Here is a 27,117-nt window from a genome sequence, read left to right on the forward strand (position 1 = left end):
TGTTTTCAAAAAGACTGTTTTATTTTAAAACATGCACAGGGTTGACAGGAACGACTTCAACTGCACGGAGGGGTCACTCTGATCACCTCTTCCTCTCTGCTATGTCCATGGGCCACGAGGTGCGGCTCATGAGGATGTGGCTCTTCTTTTCCATTGTTTGTGGTATCTTCTTTGTGGCAGTAGTTACATGACCAACCATCTGGCGATTATTAAAGTTTCGCGGTGGCAGGTTTTCCTACTGGCGTCTTACAACCTGAGACACACAAGAGACAGAGCGACAATCACTGTCTTCTCTTGTTCCCTGGCCTTGGCGAAAGACTGGGGGGTCTGCTCTGCAGATATGGCAAACACCGAGACAGCCAGCGGGGCACAGGGGAGCGCACTGCCCACTCCAGCTGCTGCCCACAGGAATCCCCATTCCCCTCCAGATCTTGCCTGAGTTTCAAAGTGCACTGTTATCGGGCATGACATACATGGAAGATTGATTCTGACAAATGGGCCGACCTCCCACCCACATCAACAATTCTACTACTCTTCCCCCGCTCCTCGGTCACTCTCCTTCCATGGCCCAGTCCTAATTTTCCTACTGCCCTGCCTCCCTCCCCCGCCAACGCATCTACCCAAAGCTCCCTCATGCAGTCCTAGCATAGGATTAGATACAAAGATGCTATTGGTAAGAATATCCATACTCAGCGATATAATGCATATTCAATATAATCCACACACACACACACATTTTTTGGTCGGTTGTAGGGCTTGAACTCTGGGCCTGGGCCCTGTCCCTTAGCTCTTCAGCTCAAGGTGAGCACTCTACCACTTGAGCCACAACTCCACTTCCGGTTTTCTGTTGATTAACTGGAGATAAGAGTCTCATGGACTTTCCTGCCTGGGTTGGCTTTGAACCACAATCCTCAGATCTCAGCCTCCTGAGTAGCTAGGATTATGGACATGAGCCACTGGCTTATGTTAGTATGTCCTCTTCTGAAATCACCCATTATCTCTGTTAACAGTGCTCTGTTCACTCAGGCAGGCACTAGTGCACACACACAGAGCCTACTCTCTATACAGGGGTCTTCACTTACACGATGACAGGACCTAGCACAAGGGTGAGTGGTCCTCTTACAGCTATACACTAGCTGGAGCTGTGCATCCACAAAGTCTGTGCTAACATCTCTGGCCAGGACAACAAAGCAAGACCCAGGACTAGAGGAGAATCTCGCCACAGACAGCTACAAGGGATGTGAGCTGCACATCCAGTCAGTGCTCAACTCTGACCCCAGTCCTTGCCAAGACCACAGAGAGGGAAGCAAGCAAGAATCAGGACCAGTGCTTGCCACAGCCAGCCAAGGGATCCACACCCCAGTCACACACCCCTCTCTGCTGGGAGCAGAATCTTTGTGTTGTACAAGTCTGCCCATTTTATGACTATTGTGTTTTCTTGCTTAATTTTCTTTGCACTTTCTCTTTAGTTTCCTTGAGAAAATTCTAGACTGAATAGTTCTATTTATATAAGAATAATATATATTATTGTTCCTTTTGGAGATGTAGCATACCCTCTTGCTATAATATATTCATAAACACGTTTATCAGAGGACGCTGCACTCACCAAGCATTTCTTCTAATCTGGTGGTGGCAGATTTCTGCACACTAAATACGTAGCCATCGTTTCTGAAGAAAAGAACAAGCTTTGTTACTGCACAGTTCGGGGTGAAAAACAAGTTCTGCATGGATGGGTATGTTGTTCCCAATCCCACAGCCCATGGCGTTTTACTTATGCAGGTGTCTGCAGCACTGGGAAACCCTGGTCTCGTCTCCTGGGCTTTGTGCTTCCTTCTCCTGACCACACTTTATGCTAGGTACATTTGCTCCCGCAGGAAACCACCAATCACCCACTCACCTCCCCTCACAAACACGTTCCCAAGTCTTTCTTATAGTTTCTATAGGTAGGTCAGAACACTTGTTCCTATAGTCCCTACCCTCTTCCCTTCCTCCCTCCCTCCCTTCCTCTCCTTCCTTTCTTCTGTCCCTCCTTTTTTCTTGGTGCTAGTCTGGGGCTTGACCTGAGGGTCTGGGCATTGTCCTTGAGCTTTTATGCTCAAGGCTAATGCTCTACCACTAGAGCCACAGTGCCTTTTTTTTAGTGGTTAAGTGAAGATAAGAGTTAGTTGTTTTGTTTTTGCTACTCCTGGGGCTTAATGAACTCAAGGCTAGGGTGCTGTCCCTTAGTTTCTTTTACTCAAGGCTAGCGGTCTACCACTTCCACCACAGCGACACTTCTGGCCTTTTCTGTTTATGTGTTACTAAGGAATGGAATGGAACCCAGGGATTCATGCAAACACTTCATCACTAAGCCACATTCCCAGCCCTGGAGATAAGAATTTCATGAGCCAGACACTGGTGGCTCATGCCTGTGGAATCCTAGATACTCAGGAGGCTGAGATCTGAGGATCAAGGTTCAAAGCAAGCTGACCAAGAAAGCCCATGAGGCTCTATCCAATTAACCACCAGAAAACCAGAAGTGCTATTGTGGCTCAAAGTGGTAAAGTGCTAGCCTTGAGCAAAAAAGAGCTCAGGGACAGAACCCAGGCCCAGAATTCAAGCTCAAAGCCAAAAAAAAAAAAAGTCTCATGGACTCTCCTTGCCTTGGCTTGCTTAGAAACACAATTCTCTGATCCTCTGATCTCAGCCTCATTGGGGCTTTTACTCAAGGCCCTACAGTGCCGTGTGTGTGTGTGTGTGTGTGTGTGTGTGTGTGTGTGTGTGTGTGTGTGTGTGTGTGTGTGTGTGTGTGTGTGTGTGTGTGTGTGTGTGTGTGTGTGTGTGTGTGTGTGTGTGTGTGTGTGTGTGTGTGTGTGTGTGTGTGTGTGTGTGTGTGTGTCCCAGTACTGGGGCTTTTACTCAAGGTCCTACAGTGCCCGGTGTGTGTGTGTGTGTCCGTCCCAGTACTGGGTACTGGGGCTTTTACTTGCCCGGCTTGTGTGTGTGTGTGTGTGTGTCTCCCAGTACTGGGGCTTTTACTTGCCCGGCTTTTGTGTGTGTGTGTTTGTGTTTCCCAGTACTGGGGCTTTTACTCAAGGCCCTACTGCACTTACTTCACTTTTTTGCTCAAGGCTGACATTCTACCACTTGAGCTCCATGTCTGACTTTCTGCTCATGGACTTTTCTGCCTAAGCTGTTCTCAAACCTTGATCCTCAGATATAAGCCTCCAGAGTAGCTAGGATTAGAAGCATGAGCCATCAGTGCCCAGCTTAGTACTCCCCTTCCTGCCTAGGTTTCACGTGGTACAGGATTTTCAGGTAGTTCACACTGACTGAATGACTATATGTGTGGAAGGGTAGGCGCCACAGTGCATTTCCCATACATCTCTTTAAGTTTTTCAAATAGTACTTACACCTTCCTCTTTTCTACCACACCAAGTCGCACAAAAGCTGCTAAGGCATTTTTCTGCACATCAGAAGACAATACATCGTAACACTGAGAGGCACCTACAATGAGGAACAGAAAGGGTTAGTGGATTACTTTCATTCTCACCTAAAAGAAATCACCAGACTGAGTTGTAACTGACCTTGATCGAGAAGCTGGTTTGTGAATCTCCTAACTGCAGCCAAGTACTGTTTCTCAGTGAAGCACTCCTCCTTTTCATCCAAGAGGTATCTGCAAATTATCTGATTACGAGAGGAGTAGAGAGGGTAAAATAGTCAAGTCCAGTAAATGTATTGCCTAGAATGCACATCTCCAAGGTCTGAGCAGGAAAAGCAGGAGAGTTCTTAGGATATTAGTTTTTATTAAATTTTACAATTAGAAGAAAGTCTGGAGCTGAGTATTGGTGGCTCATGCCTATAAGCCTAGCTACTCAGGAAGTTGGGATCTGAGGATCAAATTCAAATGAATATGAGACTCGTATCTCCAATTAACCAGCAAAGCCAGAATTGGAGCTGTGGTGAAAGTGGAAGAGCACTAGCCTTGAGTGAAAAAGACCTAATTAGAACATGAGGCCCTTAGTTCAAGCCCCAGTTTTTTAAAAAAAAAAAAGTCTGAAATACTATGGATATTTGTTGAAATTGTAGTTCTCATTTTGGCTGGCTATAAGGAAGTTACTTACTACAGCTTCCTATCTCTTATGCCACCTGGGAAGACAGAAGCCAGTTAGGTCTAACTTTGGTCTTTTCTCTTACTACATCTAACAGTATGGAGCATGCTATGGAAGAAAGGCAGAACTTCCCTTTACCAGGAATCCCCTGGGCTGATAAACCAAGAGCCCTCTCCTCTCTAACATGCATGGCTACCACAGGTTGCATTTCCTGTGCCCTCCCTGTGGTCCTGGGGCAATTCCCAGGGGGGCTTATCATCCCCTCCTTCCTGTCCCCCCTCCCACACACCTGATGAGCACCAGCCCCTCTTCCTGTCCCTGCCCCCATGCACTCTCCACCCTCCAGACATGTACTTTCCCTCCAACACTAGCATTTAGTAGCATCAGTAACTGACATTATGAGGTATTCAAGTCTACATTCATTTAGAGCCTACTATGTATCAAACACCCCCAAATCAAGCTGGACACGGCCTGACAACAGGACCTCATGAGTGGCTATCCTTTCTGGGTACTGAGGTGCTATCTGGTTCCATCCTCCTCCTCAGGGAGACATTACCCGCAGAGCAGAAATATGAGCAGAGTTGGAGGGACAGTATTTGATATGGGGGCATAAGGAAGACTGCAACATTTACATACCTGGTAACATTCCACAAAAGGCTTAAAGAGTCTCACTAGAAAATCTAACACAGCGTCTCCTTTCTTTGTGATGAGGATATCCTTCCCAAAAATCTGTATGGCTTCGCTTTTACAAAGCAGGTAACAGCCTTCCTCAAAGTCCTTCAAGGAAAAAGGAAGCCATGGGCAGCACATTTAGCTACCGGGCACACGAGAATCAGGGCATGCAGTCCCACAGCCCTCCCACAATCACTCTGCCACACACTTGCCCTAGCACAACACAAACACCCATGGGGTCCCGACGGGGTGAAGTGCTGCCTCCTCACAGCCTGTGTCCTGGACTTAAACAGCAAGTGCACACACCAGTCCTAAAATACCCTTGAAATCCAGGCACCCCTCCCCCTCCTTCCCTCTCCCCCCACAGGGAAAGGCAAAGCTGCTTCCTGGCACAGCCCACAGAACGTACAGCTCTACCCGCCTTATTCTACCCCTGCCTGCCTGCCCCAAGAGGCCCTTAGCCAGTCCCCGGAATCTGACTGTTCCCTGTAGTTCACACGCCAGGCAACACCACACTTGATATCCCCACAATGGCGCTGTGGCTGACAAAACAAACAGTGTGCTGATTTCTAAATACTTAACACAAGAGAGTTATTTACAGTAGCTGTTTTGGCTGTTCAGAATGACCTTCCTCTTATCAATGTCTATAATATTAGCTAAGCCTGACCAGGAATCAGAGCAATGTCTGGTGAGTTGTGGGCATCCTCATGTCTCATTGTGTTGCGAAGGGATGGACTCACACTAAGTAAGACACTGAAATCCAGATACATACTACCCGAGACACACCAAAATCCAGACACATGCTACGTGAGACATGCTGAAATGTAGACAAACATTACCTAAGACACACGCTGAGACATGCCAAAATCCAGATGCACACTATCCGAGACACGCCAAAATCCAGACACACGCTACATGAGACACCCCCAAATCTAAGCCTGTAGCCTCGCTGTCATCTACTGTCAGGACTTACCCTGATTGTGTTTCCTGGAAGGAATATGAACTCATCTAAAAACACATCACGCAGGAAGCGGAAGCAACTGAAGACATTCTCTGCAAAGAATCCATTACATGAAATCACAACTTTGCTTTCCACCATTAGGGCATACCGCGAAGCCCACGACACCCCGGTGGAAGTCCCCAGAGGCAAGCTGTCACTCATGTAATGGGGACAGAGTTTCATGTTTGGAAGAGGTTGACACCAGCCCCAGCCTCACCCACAGCATCTGCGTGCCACTGAAGCTCTCGGCAGGGACCCACCCTCCACCCCTGGGTGCCCAGCAGAGCAGGAAGGGACTTGTCCCTGTTTCCCTCTACAACCCATCCTCTACATCTTTGCTACGTTTTTTAGCATGCTGCCTGCGGACTGTGGAGGAAGCAGAACCACCAAACACTGCTGTGGCACCCACAGTGGTTCAAAGTCAGACCTGCACAGACACCTGGTAGAACTTCTACCCTCATGTGACTCTCCTGGGCTCCCTGTCCAAGGGTTTTCAGGGGACCGGGGCAGACACTGCGGCCTTCAGCACAGGCTCTTTCCAGAAGCGCTCTTCAGCGGCCCACCTCCCCAGACTTCAGCTCCCCAGGGCATGTGCTAACAAGGCGCTGCCCACCTGCTCTGGGGTGAGGAACCACCAGAGGGGAAGAACTGGGCAACCACTCACTGGCAGCACTCACTATCCTTCATGATAGAAAGTTTCCAATAAGGGATTTTAACTCTTCCTAGTTAAAAAGATTTTGCTTTTGAAAGACAAGGTCTCGCTGCATTGTATAGCCTGTCTAACAACGTGGGCAGGTCTCCTGACTTAGACTCCCAAGCAGCCAGGACTACAGATGTGGGACAACTGCTCCCTCCGATTCTAAAACTCTAAGCAGATGGCCACGTATTTAGGGAACAAACCTAACTTCTTCTGAGTGTAAAGCCCGGTCCTTGCTGGCGTGTGGGCTAAACAGATGTGGCCGCACTTTACAAGGCTCCAAACACTGCTCCCTTCATGGAACTGGAAGGCCAGGCCTCTTCCGAATTTCAAGGTCACACTCCAGAAAGTTACCTTTCCTGAACCCAGGTGTCATGTGCAAGGCTACAGCTACTAAGGAAGGACGAAGAAAAATGTTGAGCAATTGGTTCCTATAAGCTGAGCACATAAGGAGGGTGATATGCTGGACGAGGAGGCCGTCAACCACTTCCGAGTCTTCCAGCTTCATGTGCAGAACCACCTGGTCTCCAACAAGGCTGACGAGGTTGGAGTGCAGAAGAAAGCTGGACTGGACAATTTCTTCTGGGGGCTTGTTATCTACACACAAGACAGTAGGGGGGAGGGGTGTGAGCACCCCAGCCTCCTCTGCCCCACCCTGCTCTCTCCATAGAGCTGGCAGTTGGCAGCAGTGTGGTTTCCAAAGGCCTGTGACAATCCAGAACCACTTCCCACACCCTGGGGAGCCCAGTGAAGGCCCATAGCCTGCAAGACTCTACTAGCCACAGGCTTCCCGCCTCAGTGCCACCCTTGGAACACACCTGCAGCAGCGCCTGCCTTGGTGCCAGGCACTGACCCCTAGCTGGCCCAGCTCAGGTTCTACACACACACACACACACACACACACACACACACACACAATCTCGCTAGCTGGCCCAGCTCAGGTTCTACACACACACACACACACACACACACACACACACAATCTCCCTATGCGCGAACCCTATCCCTGTGAGCTCCAGGGCCCTCACAGTGCAGAGCAGCCGCCACTGGTCTCCGCTCCACAGCCCTCTCCTCCATCTTCCAGGGACCACCTGGCCAGCCCTATGTTCTGGAAGGACCCAACACAGGAGGGCCCAGTGTGAACACCATGTACCTGACTATAAAACCACAAGCTAGGTTTAAACAGAAAGTATTTCCAGCTGTGCTGCACAATTTTAAATAAAATTATAAATGTGAGCTCACCATCCTTATGGCACCCCAGTTCCCAACACAGAGGTTTGTAAGTTCCAGGGCATTTTCACCATGCCAACTTTATGTATCAAGCCCTGCAAGGCCAGCCTTGAACTCCTGATCACAAGGGAGGCAGACAGGGAAAGCCTCAGGTCACCACTCTCCACTCTGCTGCAGTACTCTATCCTCAAGGCTGAGGGTCCTGGAGGGGAACTGACTTGAGAACGGCTACTCTCCGGTGGTCCCTGGCCTGGGCAGCCCATTGTGAGTGGGACAGCAGATGAGGGTTCTGCGCCTTGTTGTCTTACGCAGGTTTTCAGGTCTGGGACACAGCGTGAGGTCTGTGGCTGCAGTGAATGAACACCTGCCCAGCCAAGGCCCAGCCCTGGCTTCACCTGGGCACTAGAGCCATAGGAAGCAAACACACTCGTGTCGCTGTATCACACACGTACCGGGCCACAGGAGGAAGCCTCCAAATGCCTGGGCCACACCCTTCAACCACAAAGTCTTCTCTATCAGAGCATCAAAGTCCATGGATGGCCGGTTCTGAAGCAGAACAGCAACTACCAGGGCCCAGGGGCTCAGAACCAGGTTTTCAATTTGCTGAAGCTGTATCTTGTAGGCAACTTCGGCAACAAAGGCATGCATGTCCTCTGACTGTCTCTGAGGGATGCACCTATGAGGAAGGCACAGGACACGTTACACTTCTGCTCCCCCTCAGAAGGCCTCTCTTCTGCTTCTGGCTCCCCTCAGGCCTCTCATGCTTCTGCCAACCATGTTCTCAAGCCACAAGCAAGAACGTTTCCCTGCTTTGCTACATTGTCATCTATCCAAACAGCTACAGAGCCTTCTTAACAAGTGACAAGAAATGCTAGTAGTTCCCATTCTAGGCAAAACAAGGATTCTTTGTTAACAGGATGCTACTTGCCTGCTGGGAACATGACTGCCTCTCCAAACCCTAGCCTGTGGACCACCAGTGCACTCTGCTGTCAGAGCGAGCTGTGCATGGGAGGTCACTCAACTATGTGCCATAGGTGCCTGCCCCAGCCTTGGCCGACAGCCTGTTCACACCGAACCCTATGTGGAACACACACTTAGCTGGGTACAGCAGAGACATGCAGGGGACACACAAGCAGCTATAAGAAGGAAATGACAGCTAACACAGGTGCCTAACCTGTAACACCTGGTCAGGCCCACGCACACTCAAGGAAGGCTTTCTGTGATCAGGCTAGCTGCCAGCTAGGTACCTGTGATGAAGGAATCGCCAGAGCTCCTGATGGGCCTGGCTGGGCACTTGATTGCCTGTCTCAAGTGCCCACGCATACTATCTAAATACAAACCATAAACCTCTAAATAAGAAAACATGTAAGGATGCTCTATAGCATGAAAGAAGTCCTGAAGGCTCAATTTGTTTTCTGGAGCTGGGACTCAGCCAGCCCACCTCTAGTGCCTCACCCTGTGACATGCACCTGTTAACAACAGCACCACAGCTTCCTGGCCTCCCAAGGATGACATCTTCTACATACATGTCCTGCTGGCCTTTTTTTCCCCCTCAACACAGAGCTTGAACTCAGGGCCTGGGCACTGTCTCTGAGCAATTTCGCTCAAAGCAAGCATTCTACCACTTTGAACCACAGCTGCACTTAGTTTTCTGGTGGTCAGTTAGATATAAAGAGTCTCACAGACTTCCCTGCCTGAACTGGCTTTGAACTATGATCCTCAGATCTCAGCCTCCTGACTAGCTAGGATTATGATGTGAGCCACTGGTACCAGGCTTCTCACAATTCTTCCTCAACTGAACCTTTCCATTGACAAACATAACATGAAATGACTTCCTTGACAATGTGCGATATGAACGCAACAATGTTCAGCCTCCAGAGTCACCATTTATTTTGTGTGAGCCAACACTGAATCTCCAACTCCTTGGGTGCTGTCCCTGAGCTTTTTTGCTCAAAGCTAACACTCTACCATTGAGTCACAGCTCCACTTCCAGCTTTTTGGTGGGTAATTGGAGTTAAGAGCCTCGATGCCTGGGCTGACTTTGAATCAAGATCTTCAGATCTCAGGCGCTTGAGTAGCTAAGGTGCCAGTAGCACCCAGCACTGTACTTTTGGATTTTAATCCCACTTCTCTGTCAAGTATTAAAACACAGGCACTGCACCTGGGGACCAAGTTGTATGGGTTCCGATTCATCCGCCCAGCTGCTAGAGACCGAAGAGACATGGGGTCTCCAAAGTACACATGGATGCTCCCGAAGTTCTCGGAGAGAACCCTTCTGGCCTTCAGCAGCCCCTAGAAGACACCAGACAGCAGAGAACAAAAGGAGCACATTTGTAAGTCAGATGGTGGATATTCTCTACACTCAAAGAAAACAAGTTTGGCTCTCCTCACGTACACTTGTAGATTCTTTCGGTTTAGGAACTCCTAGAAGCTCATAGGCATAAAGACTTTCTTCCAAAATCTTATCATAACTGATGCTAATTGGGACAAGGTAGGTATCAAAAACTTCTCTTTTAAAAAATGGTTCCATCACAATACTCAGGAGACCTGCAAACACAGGGAGAAAGGCTGTCATCATGCACACCCGAGGGCAGGGCACACAGATACGAAGATCCACAGTGAGCAGGCACAGTAAGCCCATAAAGAGTTCCATCAACAGTTACGTTAACAAAGATCAAGACTGTCTTGCAAAAAATAAGTTGAAAGCATTAAGTTCTACTTAGCAGGATAATGACAGCATACCGAAAGCCTTCAAGTTTACCATCTTTCTTCCTAGTCTGTAAGCCACCTACCAAATTTAGGAGTCAAGGTCTTGGCAGAGCGGCTTCTTGTCCCTTCCAGGAAAAATTCAACAGGAGCATAACCATTCTTCAGGAGAAAAAGCAAAGCACAAAACGATTGCCTACTCTCAAAATAATACATGCTTCATTGCCTATTCTCAAAATAATTACATGGTTTTTGTTTTGTTTTGTTTTTTTGGAGGGGGGGGGTGTTTCTGGGTATGGAGCTCGGGCCCTATGCATGCTGGGCAAGGGATCTTCCACCAAGCCACACTCCTAGACCCATAAATGTTTCTTCTGATTTTTTCTTTCCCATGCCTCCCTCCACCCCAGCCCCTCACCATGGCAGGCAGACACAGTGCAGAGACACGGCTTAGGGTTGGGGTCGGGGAGGGTGGCGGAGTAAACTGCTAAGAGGTCCGTCCAGACATTAAAGAATTTAAACAAGCAAGCGGAGCTGGAGTTATCATTGGCATTTACCCGCAACATCGCTTTTACGTATTCTGAGAACACAGCCCAGTAGAGTTTATTGCCACCAAAGGTACGCCTCATGAAAAAGGCCCCGGACATCCGGAGCAGCTCTCCAATCATCTTCATGCCTAGGAAGTCTGGGAAAACAAAAGCAGAATTAATTTATTAACAGTGAAGTGTCCCATAAGGATTGCAACCCAAGCACTGCTACGAATTTCATGCATGGGAGATGCTACCAACGAAACTGATAGACTTCCTAAGACTCAATACATAGAGACATTTGAGAGAACTGTGTGACGGATGCCTGTTGGATGGTGACTGGTGTCACTCTGAGCAGGGTGGGGGGAGAGGAGTGCTGTTAACTTATTTGCGTTAACAATCTGATTTTGAGGAACCCATCCTACAGAAATAAAAGCACTGATATAAAAGTATATTTCAACATGGCAGGCACCATGCCTATAATCCTAGCTACTCAGGAGTCTGAGATCTGATGCAATTCAAAGCCAGCTCAAGCAGAAAAGTCTGTGGGACTCGTATATCCAATTAACCACCTACCAAAAACAGCCAGATGTGGAGCTGTGGCTCAAGTGGTAGAGCATTGGGCAAAAAGAAGCCCAAGGACATTGCGCGGGCCCCGAGTTCAAGTACCAGTACACGTACACGTACACGTACACACACACACACCCCTTCACCCAGACCCCTAGTATACAAACATATAGATGGGAAAATTTATGAGTATTTTACCACAATTAAAAACATATTTTAAGCTCTATTTGTTAACCTAGAGGGATAACCACCCATATATTATCAAATAAAAAGGCCAAGGGAGGGCTGGGAAGGTGCCTCCGTGGTAGAGTGCTTGCCTTGCATGCATGAGGCCCTAGGTTCGATTCCTCAGCACCACATAAGCAGAAAAAGCCAGAAGTGGTGCTGTGGCTCAAGTGGTAGAGCGCTAGCCTTGAGCTGAAGAGCTGAGGGACAGTGCCCAGGCCCAGAGTTCAGGCCCATGACCAACCCAAAAAAAAAAAAAAGGCCAAAGGATTTTGCTTGTATATTATCCGGACTAAAAGCGCTGGCTTCCAGGGAGAAGAGGCTGCAGCAACTCTTCAAGTTCTTCAGTAGTTTAAGAACTACTACGCTCACCAGTGTGGATGGTACAGTTAACAGGAGGTAGAGGACAGACAGTACATACCCACCCCTGCTGCTATCACGGGCACAGGCAGGTCATAGCTGTACAGGAGGAAAGACAGCATCAGGAAGTCAATGTAACTCCGGTGGCTAGGCAGCAGGACAACGGGGTGCTCCTGGATGGCCTGTTGCAGCTTGGAAAGACAGGTACATTGTGAATCATTTCGGTGGGCAGGCCACAGCTCAAATCAGAAGGAGCCCATGGGCAGAGGGAATACTCATCATTTTCTCTTCCTTCCTCATACTTGCACACTAAAGTGGGTCTGACAAGGTCTAAGGGTTGCTTCAGAGCTCTAGGTCTGCACTTTCACTTAATGGGAGATTACTAAAAACACACACATTATTTATTTCTTTGATTTTGGTCAGTGGGGCCTGAACTCTGGGCCTAGGCACTGTCCCTCAGCTCTTCAGTTCAAGGCTAGCTAGCACTCTACCACTTGAGCCACAGCTTCACTTCCAGTTTTTTTTTGGTTATATGGTGCTGAGGAATCGAACCCAGGGCCTCAGGCATGCAAGGCAAGCGCTCTACCACTGAGCCACCTTCCCAGCCCCACTTCTAATTTTTTTAATATGCTTAAGTAGCTGTATAAAAAGTTTCAACCCCACATGTCAGTATGTGAGTACAATGTCACCCCTTCCATCTTTCTCCCTGTCCCTCTCCACACTGTATGTGTACAGAACACATACTCATTAATGTGTTGCCTGTGTCAGCTTGGTCTGCACCTAAACAATGATAGTTCATGGAAGGATCCCATGTAAATCAACTTAGAAAGCCTTGTACTGGGTTTTGTCATAGGAGAAAACAGAGCTTCTCTCAGAGATTTTTTTTTTTTCTCGGTCATAGGGCTTGAACTCTGGACTGGGGCACTGTCCTTGCACTTTTCAGTCCAAGGCAAGCACTCTACCACTTGAGCCACAGTGCCACTTCAGGTTTTCTAGTGGTTTATTGGAGATAAGAGTCTCACAGACTTTCCTACCCAGGCTGGCTTTGAGCCATGATCCTCAGATCTCAGCCTCCTGAGAAGCGAGGATGACAGGCATGAGCCACCGGGGCCAGGCCCAGAGATTTTGTTTTTAAGAAAGAAAAAGACCTATCAACTATTGGAACAAAATAAGAGGGACGCGAGAGCCACTGCTGCCCTCCACTGTCCCGAGGGGAGAACAGGAGACACACCTCCACTTCAGCTGTCCTTGCTACTCACAAGGCAGGTAACTGGTAGTCAGCTGACACATACCTTTCAATGGTCCCCAGCCCCAAACATTCTTTGACAGACCGACAGGTTAAGTGGGCAACATGAAAAACAGTCAGAGGAAGCCAGGCGCCGGTGGCTCATGCCTGTAATCCTAGCTACTCAGGAGGCTGAGATCTGAGGATCATCATTCAAAAAGAGCCTGGGCAGGAAAGTCCGTGAGACTCTTATCTCTAATAAACCACTAGAAAACTGGAAGTAGTGCTGTGGCCTAAGCAGTAGAGCGCTTGCCTTGAGCTGAAGAGCGCAGGGACAGTGCCTAAGCCCAGAGTTCAAGCCACACGACTGACCAAAAAAAAAAAAAAAACCAGTCAGAGGAAAAAGAATACTTGACAAAAAAGTAAATGCCAGGGTTAAAGCAAAATGTTTAAAGACCTGAGGAAGGGTGCAAATGGGCTAAGAGTTGACCTGGGAGAAAATGAGCAGCAAAACAAAGAAATAAACACAATAGTTATAGGAAAAGCTCTTCCTTACAGGGGACAACAGAAGTGAGGGAATTATACGGGGCAGCCATTAGCTTAATAGGTTTGGGCCAATCATGGAGAACCAGGGCAAGTCTAATGGAAACAGGACACAGTTGTTTTTTTTTGTTTTTTTTTTTTGGGGGGGGGGTCCAGTTGTGGGGCCTGAACTCTGGGCCTGGGCGCTGTCCCTCAGCTCTTCAGCTCAAGGCTAGTGCTCTACCACTTGAGCCACAGCACCACTTCTGGTTTTTTTCTTTTTGCTTATGTGGTGCTGAGGAATCGAACCCAGGGCCTCAGGCATGCACAGCAAGCACTCTACCACTGAGCCACCTTCCCAGCCCATGACACAGTTGTTTTCAAGTGCTGCCCAAAGTAGGGTCTTTGCAGACACCTCCTTCACCAGATATCCAACAGTAAAGGGCAGACAGACACCGGCTCCTGAACATACAGACACACAGTCGCCTGGGCTTGAAGCACAGCAGGAGTACGCTCACACCACCTGAGCCGAGTTGTGATCAGTGACATTGTTAAAACCCAGCTCAAGGGCCATTATAAAATAACTGACCTAAAATAAAATAAGATAAAAATAAAATAAAATAACTGACCTGCTAATTTAAGTGCTTAAGGAGCTAAGGAATCTGAACATAACAGGAGATCTAGGGTTTTATGTTAAACAGGATAAAATAGGTGCAGGAAATGAGGAGGTCTGAACTGCTACTGTCACAGCCAAGCTCAATGCTGTGGTAACTGGAACCTAAGAACATATCCTCACTCACAGGAAAATGTACCAGAGTAGCAGCAAATGGATAAAGGAAATACTAAAGAGCAATCTGTATTGGAAGCAAATACAAAAAAATTTGGCATTGCTTTTGTAACTTTAGTAAACATGTGACTAACGTGCATATAATCTTACCTTTACTAAACAAATCTCAAGGTTGTGGGCTTGTAGAAAAGAAAAGTCCTACTCTGAGCATTCACTCCAGTGGGCTGCCCTTGGGCTGCCTGTCACTGGGGGGGAGGGAAGACTGCTTTTAGCCCTCAGTACTCACTTTCTGAATGCCTTCTTCATTCACACACACCTTCGAGAAAATCTGTTTAAAAATTTTACTTAGGACAAAAGCAAAAAACCGAATAGCTCCCAGACGAAGTTTGTGACTCATTTCCTCCAGGATCTCACAGGCTTCCTCTCGGAGGGCAGTGACAGAGAGACAGCATTCCTTGGAAAGCTTAAAAGAAATGGAGAACAAGGATAGGCTGTGAAAGACGAACCAGAACTCCTTCTGCTCAAACCAATCTGTTGGGTCCCAACAGACCCATGCACATAACTTAAAGATGTTGTGCTGTCTTCATTTAAATTGACGCTCATTTTCTGACTTAGTAAAATAAATGATTTTCTTCCCTTCCAACAGAGTCTCATTCAGTAGCGCAGGCTTGCCTCAAACAGAAAAATCCTCCTGCCTTTGCCTCCCAAGTGCTGGGAAGATAGGGCACAATACGATGCCCAGTGAGGATCATTCTATTTAGACAGACTAGAAATCCAGAGAAACAGCTCTGTAGGACAGCATTTCAGAGTAAAGAAATCACTTCCCCCTTCCCTTTGGTGTGCTTTAAGTTTCCATCTCAACTGTCTAAAGAAATCTGCTGCCCAGGTCCTGGCCATCATGAAGCAGCTGCAGGAGATGCTCCCAGGAGAGCACTGGAGTGACCTGACTGCCTCAGTTGCTGGTACAAAAGCCCCAAACCTCGCCTCCAAGGCTAACAACTGAAACCATGCATCTCACAGCTTATGCAATAGTGAGAACAAGTGCAGGCGCTGAGTCAAGGTCACTCAGCTTCCGTAGAAGCACAACTTGAAGGTGGTGTGGTGGAGTCAAGATAGCTCGGCTAGCCTGGCACCAGTGGCTCATGCCTGTAATCCTAGCTACTCAGGAGGCTGAGATCTGAGGACCACCATTCAAAGGCAGCCCAGGCAGAAAAGTCCATGAGACTCTTTTTTTTTAATTATTTTTTTTTGGGGGGGGGGGTCCGGTCATGGGGCCTGAACTCTGGGGCCTGGGCGCTGTCCCTCAGCTCTTCAGCTCAAGGATAGCACTCTACCACTTGAGCGACAGCACCACTTCTGGCTTTTTTCTTTTTGCTTATGTGGTGCTGAGGAATCGAACCCAGGGCCTCAGGCATGCAAGGCAAGTGCTCTACCACTGAGCCACCTTCCCAGCCCCTCCATGAGACTCTTATCTCCAATAAACCACTCTGAAAACTGTAAGTGGCGCTGTGGCTCAAGTAGTAGAATACTTGCCTTGAGCTGAAGAGCCCAGGCCCAGAGTTCAAGCCCAACGACCGACCAAAAAAAGGGGGGCGGGGCTCAGCTTCAGCAGGAGCTCAGCTTGGAAGGCAGGGTGGGGTGCTGGAGTAAAGATGGCTCAGTTTCAGCAGGAGCATGGCTCAGAGGGTAGGGTGCTAGAGTCAAGATTATTTCATATCTTTTTTTCACCGATAATGAAATTCATAGGACACTAGCTTAACCACTTGGAGAACAATCCAGTATATTTAGGACATTCATAAATATTAGGCAACCTCCTCAGCTATCTGACTACCTATCTCATCTTTTGGGTTCAAATCACAGGGCAGGGCCTGGGATAAGCTGTTTCCTCTCACCTATGCCTATTTTACTCACAGGAAACCTCAAACAGTGAGGCTGCCAAGAAGGTTCTTACAACAGGATCAGAAAAGAATCCATATGAGATCTAAAGGAACTAAGGAATGAATGGGTGGGGTGGCACACACAGGCTGCACATACCCCAAACACAGCAGCCACAGCCAGAGAATAATTCCACAGTTTGAATGAGAAAAGGGAAGACAAAGACTCAAGCAGAAACAATTTTCTAAGTTGAAAAATCCTTAGGCCTGTTTTTATTATAGCTCACGGCTATAATCCAAGCTACTCAGAAGGCTGAGATCTGAGGATCATGGTTCAAAGTCAGCCCAGGCAGGAACATCTGTAGGAAGTCTGTGAGTCTTATCTCCAATTAACCACAAGAAAATCAGAAGTGACGCCATGGCTCAAGTGGTAGTCAGCTCACCTTGAGCTGAAGAGCTCAGGGACAGCACCCAGGCCCAGAGTTCAAGACCCACAACTGGCAAAAAAAAATAAAATAAAATAAATAAAATAAAATTAAGATATATCTAGCACAAAATTTACAGTCCCACAAATGCAGGCAAGCTCAGCAGACACTTAGCTGTGCAACCTGTGGGCAGGGATGGGAGGGGAAGACAGGGGATGCAAAGGAAGAGGTAACAATGCCCCAAAATATGAAACATAACCCCTCTATATAACACTGTACTAACAATAAAATTTTATTAAGATGTGCAGTTCTAAAACATTTTTTTCAGTGTACAGCTGTTTCACACTAAAGCCTTGAGCCCGTCCATAGCAGACAGAGATGTTATGAAAACCAGGCTGCCACATCTCTGAACAAGGCAGATGTAACCACTGGGAGATTATTCCATAGAGGAGCGAGCCTAGAGGTGGCCAGGAAACTGAGAAGTCAACCAAGAGCAAGTGAGTGAGGCAGACAACACAGTGATCTTCTCGGGCACGGAGAAGGGCAGGGGGGCAAGTAGAAGGGGTAGCAACTAGAGAAGGCACGGGGGTCAGAGGCCTAGTTAACCCCAATGGAAGACCGAGCTGAAGCTGTGTTAAGGGGAGGTTAGTGAGCACAGGAGTGGGGGACTCAGCCAGGGCAGAGGCAGGTGAAGTGAGAGAAGGGGACCCCACTTCCTGATACAAGAGAAGAACAGGAGTGCTGACTGCAGCTGACCAGAAACGGCTGTGGTCCCAGGGAGCTACCCAAGCCTCCTGCGACGCCTTCCGTTTTCTCTGGGGAAGTCAGGCACCCAGGAGGGGTGGGGTGGAGATGAAGGCTCTATGAGGGAGGTGCTGAGTGGACACTCACTGGCACACAAAGCCCTCCTGGAACATGTAACTACTCCCATCTATCTCAGTGAGTCTTAGCCAGGCTAAGTGGCCTGAACATTATCTTTTAAATCAGCTCCATTCCACTTGGCTGTACCCTGCAACTGGGAGAGACTAGGACTCGTGTGGCTCCAGTGACGTAACACCTGCCTAGCCAATTTGGCCCCAAGTTCTGATTCCAGGGAGCTTTAAAAATAGGAGAGAGAGAGACCTGGTCCTGTACCAGCTCAGCCAAACCATGACCTCTACACAGAGGTCACTGCATCTTTTTTTTTTTGCCAGTCATGGGGCCTGAACTCTGGGCCTGGGTGCTGTCCCTCAGCTCTTCAGCTCAAGGCTAGCGCTCTACCACTGGAGCCAAGCACCACTTCCAGCTTTTTCTGTTTATGTGGTGCTGAGGAATCGAACCCAGGGCCTCATGCACACAAGGCAAGCACTCTACCACTGAGCCACCTTCCCAGCCCAACTGCATCATGTTTTTCACTCACCAATCCGACCAAGATAATTATTGAATGCTGAATATATGGGAGCTATGGGGTACATACCAGTGAGAAGACAGACAAAAACTCTTTGACTGTCAAGTTCAGGCTTGAATGATTATTAACAGGTTACATGCCACAAAACAATGTTTTGGTCACACAGACCACAAATGTAAATAAGAGCAGTCCCCAGATTGTAACAGAACTGGAAAGTTCTATTGCCAAGTGATATCACTGCTGGGACATCACCTTAGCACAGTGCATCTCTTCTACATGTTGGTGATGCTGACACTAAAACTCCCTACACTGCCAGGCGCTGGTGGCTCACGCCTGTAATCCTAGCTACTCAGGAGGCTGAGATCTGAGGATCGCGATTCAAAGCCAGCCCGGGCAGGAGAGACCGTGAGACTCCTATCTCCAATAAAAACCACCAGAAAACTGGAAGTGGCGTTGTAGCTCAAGTGGTAGAGCACTCGCCTTGAGCTGAAGAGCTGAGGGACAGTGCCCAGGCCCAGAGTTCAAGCCCCACGACCGACAAAAATAAATAAATAAAAAATAAAAACTCCCTACACTGCCAGATACAAAAATATACCATTAGTGAAGGGCCGGTGGCTCATGCCCGTAATTCTAGCCATTAGGAGTCTGAGTTCTGAGAATCCTGGTTCAAAGTTAGCCTGGGAGAAAAGTCTGTGAGACTCCTATCTTTAAAGCAGGATGTAGAGGTGTGGCTCAAGTGGCAGAGCTCTAGCCTTAAGTGAAACAGCTAAGGGAGAGTGCCCAGGCTCTGAGTCCAAGCCCCAACATCAACGTGCATGCACGCACACACACAATTACTATGAAGCAATATGCATGGGGCTGGATTGTAGCTCAGTGGTAGAACACTTGCCTGGCATGTTCAAAGCCTTGGGTTCTATTCCCAGCACATCATAAAAGCAAAAACAAGTGGTTTGCTAACTTTCTAGCAAACCCTCACAGATCACAAGTTTCACTGGGTCTCCAGATCACATCATCCACTCCTATGCTTGACTGAATCTCGTGTTGCTTTCTTCACCACAGGCCTATGAACAACAAGCTGTAATTCACTCACCTGCTTAATGACATAATCGATCTCATCAGAACTGAGAACCATACCCTTAATATCACCAGGCTTGCAAGGGTTAATCCCCTTATAGACCGGAGGCGTGTAGCATTTCATGGCAAATTTCAGGTCACTGGTGTGCCTCCTCTCCTCCAGTATATCTTCAAACTCATCCCACTTTTTGAGCTTTTTCTGTGGATGGGCAAATCAAAGAGGAATGGTCATATTTCATGAATAAGGACAGGCAGGGAATATACTAGGTTTCACCTTTCTTGAAACTTGTTCTACCATGTCTGAACAAGAATGGAATATTAAAAAGAAATGTGCCAAATTGGATCAATAAATTGACACTGAATTAACATGTTATTATAATCATATTTCTGGTGGCTATCTTTGTTGAGCCAGTACTCCTTTGAGAAATTTAGTAAAAATAGCAGAAACAAGACATTAAGCTCTAGAGTAAACCAGTTGAGTCTACAAGGTTTCATCTATCACAATGACAAATTTATCTTGTCTAGCTCTACTTAACTTTAAAAATCATCATGACACATATTTAAAACTGCAAACTAAGTTGAATAAAACAAACCTCTTGGGTGCAATGAAAACGAAAAACCACTCAAGGAAGAACTTGCACAGAGCAGTCAGTACTGTTGTGACATCTATCCTGTGGCCCAGTCTCTCCATGCGGCTTCTCCCCCTGCCCGACACTGGTCTTCAGAGAGCTGCCAATAAGGCAGCTAATGTTTTACTTCGTGTGTGTGCACGTGCACATGCGGGTACTGGGGACACTAATTCATGCTCTTCCTTAGCTTTTTCCACTCAAGGCCTGAGCTCTACCACTTGAGCCACAGCTCCACTTTTTAGCTAAGAGTTCCTCAGATTTCTCTGCTGGGGCTGACTTTAGCCTCTTATTCCCAGATCCTGAGTAACTAGGATTAGAGGTGCAAGCCACCAGTGCCCGGCTATTTCAAATTTTTTATTAGCCTCTACTAACTGTACAGTGTGTATGGGTTCACTGTGTTGTTTTCATACATTCATATAACATACCTTGACCATGTTCACCTTCTATTCCTCTTCTCATCCCTCATCCTTTTTAAAAATCTTTTTTTTTTTTTAATGGTTGTTGTTGGTGGTGGTGGTGGGGCTTGAACTCTAGGCCTGGGCACTACTGGCCCTCAGCTCTTCAGCTCAAGGCTAGTGCTCTACCATTTGAGCCACAGCGCCACTTCCAGTTTTCTGAGTGGTTTATTAAAGATAAGATTATCACAGACTTTCCTGCCTGGGCTGGCTGTGAACCGAGATCCTCAGATCTTAGCCTCCTGAGTAGCTAGGATTACAAGCATGAGCCACCACACTGGCTAAACCCTTTTCTAAAATAACAAAGCCCTTTTATTTTCAGTGCTGGGATTAAGCACAGGGCCTCCTGCATGCTAGCCAACTGGCCTAACACTGAGCTCTTCCTTGTCTAAGTTTTATTTGAAATTGTACAGAAAGACATATGTAGTTGGATTTTTTTTTTGTTTTTTAATGCCAGTCCTAGGGCTTAAACTCTGGGCCTGAGCACTGTCCTTGATCCTCTGTGCTGAAGGCTAGCACTCTACCACTTGAGCCATAGAGCCATTTCTGGCTTTTTCTGTGTATGTGGTACTGAGGAATGGAACCCAGGGTTTCATGTGTGCTAGGCAAGCACTCTACCACTGAGTGACTTCCCAGCCCTGCCTCCCTCCCCCACTTGGAATACCAGGACACCCAACCCATTTTTCATTTTTTTGCCAGTCCTGGGGCTTTAACTCGGGGCCTGAGAACTGTCACAGAGCTGCTAGCACTCTACCACTTGACCCACAGCACCACTTCCACCCTTTTTCTGTGTATATGGTGCTGAGGAATTGAACCCAGGGTTTTGTGCGTGCTGGGTAAGCACTCTACCACGAAGCCACATTCCCAGCCCCTTGCTGATTTTTTTTTTGTAGGCACAATTATTTTTATTATTACTAAGTGGTTGTACAAAGAGGCTGTAATTCCAAGTGTTAGGCTGTGACATAAGCAATGCCCTCCCCCCCTTTCCATAAACCCTGTCTGATCCCATAACCATCAACGCCAAACTGTCTGTACCTCTCTGTGTTGCTCCAGGTGCCTCCTCATGGCCTGGCTGTGGCTCTGCCTCCTGGGCAGCCTGCTCTCTTCCCACAGCAACCTCCTTGGCTACAAGTTTACCTTTTCAATCAATCCTTCTCACTGTCATGCACTTTTTTTGGGCCAGTAATGGGGTTTGAATTCAGGGCCTAGGTACTGGCCCTTAGTTCAAAAGCTTGAGGCTGGTGTTCCACTTGAGTCACAGAGCCACACTTTTTGTTAGTTAACTGGAGACAGGGAGTCTCCCAGATTTTCCTGCCCGGGCTGGATTCAAACTGAGATCTTCAGACCCTGGGCTCTGGAGGAGCTAGGGTTACAGGCTACGCATGGGTGGAACCTGGCTTTCCTCATGCACTTTTTTTTTTTTTGGGTCCGGTTGTGGGGCCTGAACTCTGGGCCTGGGCGCTGTCCCTCAGCTCTTCAGCTCAAGGCTAGCGCTCTACCACTTGAGCCACAGCGCCACTTCCAGCTTTTTTCTTTTTGCATATGTAGTGCTGAGGAATAGAACCCAGGGCCTCATGCATGCAAGGCAAGTGCTCTACCACTGAGTCACCTTCCCAGCCCCTCCTCATGCACTTTTCAAAGCACAGGTTGCTCCTGCTTATTAAACGACTCTTGTCTCCTCCAAGTAAGATCTAAGCCATTTCCAAATGGGAGTAAGACTTACGGGGGGCTGGCCTCTCTTCTGGCTGCAGACAGGGCCTGCTCATTGACCACTGACCTGGTGCACGTGCTTCACCTCCACAACCATTACTTCTCCAAGAAGGCTTTCCCTAAGTTCCTGGCGGGCCTCACAGGGCTTCTCTGCCTACCACAGTGTGCTTCCCTGAGCTCTGTCTCCATTAATGTGCAGTTATCTTGAGGTCAGCATGATCCATTTCCTCTTCATCTTTCCAACATTGGGCCATGTGTGTTGGAGACAATGCAACATTATCACACTCTTGCTTACAAGGCTGGAGAATATTCTCAAACCTGTTTCTCATTAATAACCTAGTCATATCAGACTTGGATTCAACAAACGACCTTTAACAGCCTATCAGCAAGCTTAGGAACTTCCCATCTGGTGGCTCTGGGAGTGACAAGAATCAGTAGGGAATCAAAAAGGAGTAGCTTGCCCAATATCCACAATTCATTAACCTAGAGGATCAAGACCACACCTGAGCAGGTGCCCTGGGTGCTTCACGACCTGGCTATGTGGAGATCTAGACAAGTTATGCTCATTCAGGACTCCCCAGGCAGCTGTGAGCTGCCACTCTACAGAAAAGCATTCATTCTCAAACAGTGGAGTTCTGCTGTATGGCTGGCATTGTCGCCTAGGCACTGGGTTTATACAGCAATGATCAAGACAGTTTCCTTTATGAGTAAGTAGTGCATGGTGGTACTAGCTACAGAGAGGGTCATCTACAACATCTGGAAAACACTGCCGTGGCACAGCTTGGGATGCCCTGCTCGGGGCTGCTTTCCTGGCCTCCCCTTGATGCCCAAGCCTCCTAGTTTACTTGGTATAAGAATGTGCTGGCCCACTAGAATTCAAGATCAACTGCTTACTACCCGCCCCCCTCACAATATCATGCTGTGACCAGTAAGTAATCTGCATGGCTACGCAGCCAGGAGCACAGCACAAGGGGCAGTTCAAGCAAGAAGACCTAACAGCTGCCTCTCCCTGTGCCTCAGTGTCCAGGCCTGTCTATACTGATGGCTGAACAGAGTCCTCCTCCAGCTCTCTCTTGAGTCCTCTGGGGCTCTACCTATTCACTCAGCAGACAGCCCAAGTATACCAGATACAGTAATGCTACATGAATAAGAAAGGTAAGCTGTAATAGTAGCTACGCAAGAGGCTGAGATCTGAGGATTGTAGTTTGAAGCCAGCCTGGAAAACTCTTATCTCCAGTTTGCTACCAAAAAGCCAGAAATGGAGCCTCTGTGGCTCAAAGTGGTAGAGCACTAGCCTTGAGCACAAAAGCTCAGGGACAGTGCCAAGGCCCTGAGTTCAAACCAGAAATGACCATAAACTCCAGTCAAATAATAGAAAATGCTAAGTTTGGCAATGTGTATGGCCTTTGTTTTAATAACTTTTTACTTTTTAAATTAATTTTGTATAGCTTTTGTTTTAATAATTTTTTATTTTTTTAAATTAATTTTGTATTATCTTTATTTTCTTTTGGTCAATTGTGGGGCTTGAACTCTGGGCCTGGACGCTGTCCTTCAGCTCTTCAGCTCAAGACTAGCACTCTACCACTTGAGCCACAGTGCCACTTCTGGTTTTCCAGTGGTTTACTGGAGATAGGAGTTTCACGGACTTTCCTTCCCAGGCTGGCTTTGAACCGCAATCCTCAGATCTCAGCCTCCTGAGTAGCTAGGATTACAGGTATGAACCACAGGCACCCGGACAATTTTGTATTATCTTTAAGCAGTTTTACAATGGGGTTTCAAATAGACATGTCAGTTCATGAGATGACCTTTGTTTTTAATAGAAATTTAAATTTACATAATTCAATCTTTGATTTTTAAAATGTCTGTGTTTTAACAATGGGCTCAGAAACTCCATGAATATTTAAAAGCAGCTCTGGAAAGCTAGTACAAGACTGCAGGAAAAGTAAAACCAGCCCTGATGGACTCATCAACTACAAGAGGCTGAGTGCTCCCTGAGGACTCTGTGAGACTGAGTGCTCCCTGAGGACTCTTTGAGGGAGGGAGAGAGAAGTGTGAGACTCAATGCTCCCTGAGGGAGAGAGGGAGGGACGTGAGACTGAGTGCTCCCTGGATTCCGTGAGGGAGATAGGGAAGGAGGGCCATGAGACTGAGTGCTCCCTGAGGACTTGGTGAGGGAGGGAGGGATGCTTGGGCTGGCCTCCAGGCAGTGTTGCACTCACAGAGTGCCTAGGAGCATCCAGAGGAGGCAGCTTGCCAACTGCAAGGAGCCTGAAGCCCTGCAGGCACGACTGGTACAGTCAGAGTGTAGCATCACCAGCACCCACACTCTAATGAAACGTTCTGACGGGAACAAGGAGGCACCGGGATCGTTCCCACAGATTCTAGCAGGGAGCCAGGACCTAGAGCATAGCTCAGCAGTGGTCACCCACCTCCACACGTCTTCTCACCCCAGGGACTTCAAGCATACCTCTGCCCACTGACAGATGACTGCCAAATCCACACGTTCAGGCCAGACCTTCCTCTTCCCCTCCACTATCATACTCCAATCTTTGTGTTCAAAAGGCACTTATATATCCAGTCCATAATTCACAGGTTAAAAAATCTCATGCCTGCCAGGCACTTGTGACTCACACCTGTAATCCTAGCTACTCTGGAAGCTGAGATCTGAGGATCATGGTTCAAAACCAACCCAGGCAGGAAAGTCTGGGAAGACTTATCTCCAATTACCTACTAGAAAACCAGAAGTGGCGCTGTGGCTCAAGTGGTAGAGTGCTAGCTAGTCTTGAGCTGAAGAGCTGAGGGGCAGCACTCTGGCCCAGAGTTCAAGCCCCACGACCCTCTGCCACCTTCTTCCATTTTGTCACCCCCCTTCTACTCATTATCACCTAACGAATCATTCTCTCCACTCACGGAAGGCAGTGGTTTCCCTACACCCATGTCCTCCAGTCTTCCCCTCCCTTACCTGATGTTCACGCCTCAAAAACTCAGCCCAGGTGTTACCTTCTCTCATCCGCCTTCTCCCAGTCCCCAGATATACCAGGTGCCCTTTCCTGACTCCCACAACATGCTAAAGTCACTGCTCTTATCCCACTTAACTGTAACTATGTGCTTATTTGTAGAACTTCCTGTGCTCTGAGAGGCAACCAGTCTTAAAAGATACCTTAGCCATTCCTAATGTAAACATCTCTAAAGTACTACTTTCAGATTAGACTCTATTGCACAAAAACAGTGGCAAAAGTAAGAACAACCTGAAGTAGTAAGAAAAAGTTCAGGCTATCTTGGAAGAAAAGCTATGCAGTTAGAATAGTAAAAACTAGCCGGGCACCATTAGCTCACACCTGTAATCCTAGCTACTCAAGACAAGCCAGCCTGGGCAGAAAAGTCTGTAAGACTCTTACCTCCAATTATCCACTAAAAAGCTAGAAGTGGAGCTGTGGAGTGAGTGGTAGCCTTGAGTACAAAAGACAGTGCAGAGGCCCTGAATTCAGTACTACCACCCCTGCTCAAAAAAATAGGGGGCGAAGAGTGGAAAGAATAGTAAAGACCGCAGGTAAGGAGAGGGCTGCTGTCCACTGTTGGAGGTAGCAATTACTAAAAATTGCTTTTTGTCACGTGAAAATATTGACAAAAGTCTTATCTTTGAAGAACAACAGGTGAAGCAGGAAGCCAAAAGCAAGCTCCTATGTGTAATTCAGTTAACTCACAAAGCAGCTTAATGGGAAAGGCACACAACAGCCCTCTCCTCCCACTTTCCTGCTCTAGAAGCAGTCAGAACACAAGGAGAAATGTTTTCACCAAAGAACTGCCGGCTGACAAGGTCATTGGAGAGAGAAGCTTAAGCAATACACTTAGCCTAAAAGTTCTTAACAGAGAGGGAACTTCTAGAAGTTACCCCATGTCCGATATTCTCTTAGGGAGGAAGGAGGAGGTGTGTATGTCTCTTAGTTTTCCTTCCTTGGTCCTTTCTGTACCAATCAACCGGACACAGTTCTTAGCAACTAATGCTAGTTGCTTGTGTGAGGAAACACATGTACTATTTCCTCCCAAAGTGGACAAAGGCTAATTTAGCGGTTAAACACGCACACAAACACCTGTCGGTGACCCTCGCTGCTCAGGAAGCCGGTTCTGAGGCTGGAGCCGGGGCAGACGAGGGAGGGGCTCCGGTCAGCCACCCAAAAGTCTGCCCAACGCGGAGCTGTGGCTCAGGTAGGAGACCCTAACTTCGAACGAAAGCGTAGAGCGAGAGAGGTCCCGGCCCGGAGTTCGAGCTCCTGCAGAGGAGCAAGGCCCACATCAGCTGCCCCGGGAGTGTGAGACCCTAAGGGCGATGCGCCGCCGCCGCCTCCTCGCGAGCCCGCGAGGGACCGAAACTCTGCGGGCGATCTGCAGGAACCGGCGGGGTCAAGGTCGGCGGGGAGAGAGGCCGGACGGTCCGGCCTAAGGGCGGCGAGCAGGCGCGCACGCAACTTGCACACGTTCCAAAGCTTCGCGGGGCTCGGGCCGGCCAGGGCGGCGGGGGGGAGTGTGGGGTCGGGCGGCCCGCTGGGCCCCGCCGCCGGCCTGGGCCCCGCGGACCCGCGGCCCTCCGGCCTCGCCCCTCGGCCGCGCCCTGCTCGGGGCCCGCAGGCGCCGGGGGGCGCGGGCAGGAAGGACCCCGAGAACCACCAAGCGGGACGGCGCGACGCGCGGTTGCTGTGGACACCGGGCCGCGCCCCCTTTCCCCCGAGGGCCCGAGCCGCGACCGCCGGCCTACCGCATGCAGGAGCACCACCGCGCCGGGGCCGGCGGAGCCGGCGGAGAAGCCGAGGTCGGAGAAGTGCCGAGAGTCCATGGCGCGGCTGTCGTCCCGGGCGGGGCTGGGATCTGGGCGCTACGCGGCGGTGGGGCGGCCGCTGGGGGCGGTTCTTCCGCGCGGGGCGGCCCGACCTCGCCCTGGGCGGCGGCGCCCTCTGCAGCC

At 48.5% G+C, this 27,117-nt stretch overlaps 1 protein-coding gene across 3 annotated transcripts; it reads right to left on the reverse strand.

Annotated features, from left to right (window-relative positions):
- Gnpat (glyceronephosphate O-acyltransferase) lies at positions 1–26,995 on the reverse strand. Of its 3 annotated transcripts, XM_042686080.1 has the most exons (17): positions 26,914–26,939; positions 26,040–26,041; positions 19,383–19,565; positions 14,893–15,069; positions 12,134–12,263; positions 10,951–11,078; positions 10,483–10,558; positions 10,086–10,237; positions 9,852–9,982; positions 8,143–8,366; positions 6,815–7,057; positions 5,737–5,816; positions 4,728–4,868; positions 3,567–3,666; positions 3,393–3,486; positions 1,607–1,668; positions 1–253 (listed from the first exon to the last, which is right to left on the reverse strand). In XM_042686080.1, the coding sequence occupies exons 3-17, from the start codon at positions 19,488–19,490 to the stop codon at positions 210–212; spliced, it is 1,890 nt and encodes a 629-aa protein (XP_042542014.1). In that variant the 5' UTR covers positions 19,491–19,565; positions 26,040–26,041; positions 26,914–26,939; the 3' UTR covers positions 1–209. The 3 variants fall into 3 exon arrangements, with proteins under 3 accessions (XP_042542014.1, XP_042542013.1, XP_042542015.1); XM_042686079.1 differs by lacking the exon at positions 26,040–26,041 and having other exon boundaries at positions 26,914–26,995; XM_042686081.1 differs by lacking the exons at positions 10,086–10,237; positions 10,483–10,558; positions 26,040–26,041 and having other exon boundaries at positions 26,914–26,995.
- Positions 26,996–27,117: the final 122 nt, after the last annotated feature.

This window comes from Dipodomys spectabilis, unplaced genomic scaffold (genome assembly GCF_019054845.1).
Source record: "Dipodomys spectabilis isolate Male_0828 unplaced genomic scaffold, ASM1905484v1 ptg000096l, whole genome shotgun sequence".
In the NCBI taxonomy this organism is placed as follows: Eukaryota; Metazoa; Chordata; class Mammalia; order Rodentia; family Heteromyidae; genus Dipodomys; species Dipodomys spectabilis.